The sequence below is a fragment of the Priapulus caudatus genome, unplaced genomic scaffold (assembly GCF_000485595.1).
Source record: "Priapulus caudatus unplaced genomic scaffold, Priapulus_caudatus-5.0.1 Scaffold1144, whole genome shotgun sequence".
Classification (NCBI taxonomy): Eukaryota; Metazoa; Priapulida; class Priapulimorpha; order Priapulimorphida; family Priapulidae; genus Priapulus; species Priapulus caudatus.
This window is the reverse complement of record NW_014578205.1, coordinates 20462-25711: the sequence shown is the minus strand read 5'-3', so window position 1 is coordinate 25711 and position 5250 is coordinate 20462. Positions and strand designations below refer to the sequence as shown.

The 5250-nt window shown below is 40.4% G+C and overlaps 1 protein-coding gene across 1 annotated transcript in view; it reads right to left on the bottom strand.

Moving 5' to 3' along the window:
• The window catches only part of LOC106815544 (small ubiquitin-related modifier-like), a 5269-nt gene extending 4260 nt beyond the window's left edge, over positions 1–1009 (bottom strand). The window contains exon 1 of the mRNA XM_014820012.1: positions 959–1009. Within this exon, the coding sequence (XP_014675498.1) occupies positions 959–979 (21 nt within the window). The 5' untranslated portion in view covers positions 980–1009. The remainder of the gene's footprint in view (positions 1–958) is intronic.
• Positions 1010–5250: the final 4241 nt, after the last annotated feature.

Here is a 5250-nt window from a genome sequence, read left to right as displayed (position 1 = left end):
GAGAGAGAGAGAGAGAGCGAGAGAGAGAGAGTCAGTCAGTCAGACTAAATTGTTTATAAACAAATAACATCCACACGGCGCGCCACTGTATCAGTTACGTCATCGATTGAAATGTACAATTCCGATTTAGATTTCATTCCGATTTCGCTGCGCGGCATCCAAACTTTCGACGAAGAGGGCGGACAGAGGGAGAGAGAGAAAGAGATAGTTTAAGAATGTGCGTTAGTTCAACATGTCTTGATAATAAAACGAAAATTACATGATTAGTTATAGTGATCTTTAGTGATCACATCTTGTTGCTCATCAAGAAAATAGTTCTACTAAAAAGATAATTATCGTAGTCAGAATGAAGGCTGTATACATTTACTCAAAAGTGCCTCAAATACCATCTGGCATCTCCTGCGATCTACATTTTCAAAATTTTCTGGGGGAGGATGCCCACACCCCCGCCTGTGTGCATAAACATCCCTTTCACCCTAGCTATGCCCCTGCTAGTAGGTCTTACAGGGTAAAAAATACACGGGAGCGATAACCGATTCGCTCTTCAATTTCAAACCTCCGAAATCGCTCTCGTGAGGCTCAAAGTAGCACTTGTATCTGTAAAACTTTGGATGAGAGCTATTTTTTCCACAGACTTTTGAAAAAGAGCTCCCGTGAAAAAAATGATATTTTTTCCCTGGGCCTACTAGTACTAGTAGTAGTACTACTAGTACTAGTAGTAGTACTAGCAAATGTAATGTGGAAAGCGCATTGTTTAACGCGGTCCCGCACAGCTAGACCGTAGACGTCGCTCAGCTAGTTTTAGTATGATATATTACACATGATAGTACTCTGGGAGATAATCATATACGCCTTGCTAGCACAACGATATAATACATACTGTGTATGTCTGTCATAATCACGTGTATGATTCACGCAAACGGTTAAAACAAAAAAATACTACACAATGAGACATTACCTGCTCGTTCATTTCAGACATTGCGCCGGTCAACTATTCGCTTGTTTTGCCCTGCCATCTATAGCTTAAAAAATAAACTAACCCAGAAAATGTGCTTCATCATCCAAATTTTAATATTAAAATGTAATAAAATAAGTATGAAATAGGATGTTGAATATGCGGCTTCTAACGTTTATTTATTTATACTAATTTACTTTACTTATAATTTTCTCTCAGTCTAAAATTAGTGTTATTGACACGGGCGCGTACCACTGATCTCTATAATATATAATCTAATAATAAGATCATAAATAAGGATGTATAATCTAAAAATCTAAAATATATATATGTAAGATTATATTATAGAGATTAAGTGGCGCGTACACACAATTACAAGTGACATACAACGCTCATGACGCACAGTATCAGTCTCTAGACCAGTTGTAATGAGGCTCGTATCGATATAGGTTCCAGGTTCTGCTTGTGGCAGGGGCGTGTAGCGGATTTGTACAGGGGGGGGGGGGGTCCAACCGTAACCCAAACTTGAGAGCCCCCCCCCCCTGGTACACGCCCCTGTGTGGTACGGGCGTTAGACCCTTAGGTGCACACGATTAATACAAGCTGCCGTGAGGATGGCGTGCAGCTTACGTGCTGCCGAGAGGACCTTCGAGAAAAAAGTTGCGATGGAATACAAATCCAATCCTAAAAACTTCTTCAAACTGGCGAACAGCAAGATGAAAGCAAAAAATACAATACCGATACTGAAAACTAAAGACAAAAATGCCATCACTGACTTAGAAAAAGCCCAGTTACTAAATGAATACTTTGGTAGCGTATTTACTATGGAGGATACTTCAAATATGCCAGTAATTAATCAACATGACAAGACAGCCCCCGATGTCCACATAGATGTTAACGATGTGTGGCCAAAAGACTAAAAGCACTAGATGCAAACAAATCACCAGGTCCAGATAACATCCATCCTCGCATCCTAAAGGAGCTAGCAGAGGTGATTGGGCCCAGTGGTCACAGTAATATTTAAGAAATCACTCGAATCGGGGCGAAGTCCCTCATATGTGGCATATGGCACACGTGACGCCAATATTTAAGAAAGGGAGCAAAAAGCTGCCAGAAAATTACAGGCCGGTGAGCCTGACCTGCATTTTATGCAAACTGTTGGAAGGAATGATCGCCGAAGTCATCATTAATCATATGACTGCCGAGAACCTACTCGCAGCGGAGCAATACGGGTTCAGAAAAAGCCGATCATGCAGCTCTCAGATGATGGTTGTTCTGGAAGAATGGACTGACTCATTGGAGAAGAAAGAGCCCATAGATATTGTATACTTTGACTTTCAGAAAGCGTTTGACAAGGTGCCACAAGACTCCTAACCAGTAAGTTAGAATCCCTGGGGATCAGAGGTAACACACTTTGCTGGATTAAAAAATACCTTAGCAACAGAGAACAGAGGGTGGTGATAAATGGTGAGGTTTCCACACCAATTACAGTAACAAGTGGCGTGCCTCAAGGCAGTGTACTCGGCCCAGCACTATTTATTTTATTCATAAATGACCTTCCAGTTGCGGTATACACAACAAAATCCGCCTATTCGCTGAGGACACAAAACTATATGGCAAGCTAGTAGCCGTAGAAGCGTGTCAAGAACATTCAAGAAGATGTGGATAGGTTAGAAATGGGCACGTACATGGCAGATGAAATTCCATCCTAAAAAATGTAAAGTACTCAGACTAGGAACAGGTCACGCTGACTATAGCTACAAAATGAGAGGGGAAGCCAACACAGTGTCGGTTCTGGAATTCGTTGAGCAACAGCAGGATCTCGGTATTATCACGGACAAACGCCTCACCTTTGAAGACCATATAAATACGAAAGTGTGCGCAGCAAAGGGCATAGTCGGCATAATCATGCGCACCTTCCATTACATGTCAAAAGATATATTTAGATTACTGTTCAAATCCCATGGTAAGACCATAATGAATACGGCTAACACGGTATGGGCCCCATTTCAGACGAGATCGGTCTCCACTAAGAAAATCGAGAGCGTACAACGAAATGCCACCAAACAGTACCCGGTTAACAAATCTGTCGTATGATAAAAGGCTACGCCTGTTAAATTTACCATCACCTTTTCAGAAGAAGAACGGGGTGACATGATCGAGGTCTGGAAGCGATTACATGAAAATACGACGACCACAATACGTGGCTAAAATTAGACAGCCAACACACAAGGTCTCAGATAAATAGCCTGAACTGTATAAACGACAAGTAGATCATACACTCAAAAAGAATCATTTAGGCTTTAGAACGTCTAGCGATTGGAACTCCCTGCCCGAAGAAATTGTCAATATCAAAAACGATAAATGAATTCAAAAACAAAATTGACAGGCATTGGTCCCACCTGCAATATGACTACCTAAACTAAGTCACATAGTTATGATGTAATGTCTAAATGATTCTGATCACATCATGTAAATGTATACAATGGAAATTTTACCTTCCACGTATACTCATAATATCTAGGCTACAATACACGACCAATACCCAATTTAGAATCATTTAACATCGCGAGGGACTATGAACAAAAATTTGAGGTTTGATGTATTAATTAGACCGATACAGGCCCTGCGGGCTATTCCTGTAAACGCATATTCTAATAGAACAGACACATTAAGAACGTATGACAAACACAGAGTGTAACGTACACAAATGGTTTTATTTATGATTATGGTAGTACAGAGAAACGTTATAAACCTCTACGGCAAAATGTCACGATACGTACACGTATAACATAGAATTTAGGTACTGATCTCAATAGAGTTTAACACAGAGTACTTATCTATAGAGTTTAAACATAGCCGACTTATCTCAATAGAGTTTAAAGACATAGACGACCTTATCTCAAAGAGGTTTAACACAGTCAAATGCAATAGCACTAATACGACAAGACAATCTATAATCCATATTCACATCTCGAGACCACTCGGTGATTCTCTGCTTTTCTGTTGGAAAGCTCCTCTCTTTATTCTAACTTTTACGTCCTGCTTTATAGCGCTCTTGAAAATATGCCACGTAATTATGAGAGAATATTTAACGTATAATACATCACCTCACATATCAAGATTTAGTCCATGCACAATCGCGCGGCCGTGGCCGTTACCCGCACCGAAGGGTTAATACATTGCACACGGTATCAATGTTGAAATCAACATGCTTTGCAAACTCTAGTGTTTTAAATAAAGGCTATCAACGGAAATTGCTGTTTGCGCGAAAAATAAAAGGGGAAAATCGTAGTGGCGGAAATTGAATAAGAAAGGCGGAATTTTTCCCGTCAAATGGCCCCATGCCCCCCTTGGCGCCGCCACTGGTGAGGACTGAGGAAAGGCAGCAGGGTAGATAACTGAGGGGCGGTAGACGCAGAAGGAGGTTGAGCGAGGACCAAGGAAGCGCAAGGGGAGGAGGGAGGGGAATGAAATTAGGAGTTTTTGCCACTACAGGATAGGGTGGCTCTACTAATTAAACAACATGTCTACTGATGAGAGATTATTACATAAATCTATGCTGAGAGCCTGATATACCCCCTAACCATATTAAATGCACATTCGTCACAAAATATAACTCCTCTGGTGAGATATTGCGCATGCGCTAACAAATTAACGTAGCCAGATTGTGCACGCGAATTGTTAATATCAGCGACAGAGCCGTATATAAATAGTTGAGTGGTGGTAGAAGAAGAAAGAGCCTAAGCGAGGGGCAAGTGAGGCAAGTAGGATGACGGGAGGGGATGAAGTAGAGTTTTGCATAATGTTTTGTATATATATATATATATATTATATCACTGTCTCTGCGCGCGATCTCTATAGCTCGTACGTACGTGTGTATCAGTCCATCATCCGAAATGATTGTGCTAAAAGTGAAATAATTTATCATATTTATCCTAAAATGTTTATGTATCAGTGTTAATCGCCTGAAGTTGATATTGATGCTGTCGTATATTATGTTAATGATATGTCACATACATGCTAATTAATATTGCATTCGTATTCTACGTTTGTAGTTAATTGTGCCGAAAACCAATTATTCTAATTATCCCGGTGGCAGTAATTTACAACAACCGTACTAAGATTATATTTCTTTTGTACTTCTGTTTATTGCTGTGTGCGTATCATTTGCTGCATGCATGGTTGCTGTCCACTTTTATCCTCGAGATTAAACGTAATTGATACGCCCGTTTTATCCGTTTTATTGCTATCACAATTTAGGCACTTGTCCCGAACTGCTTCTATTTATGAAC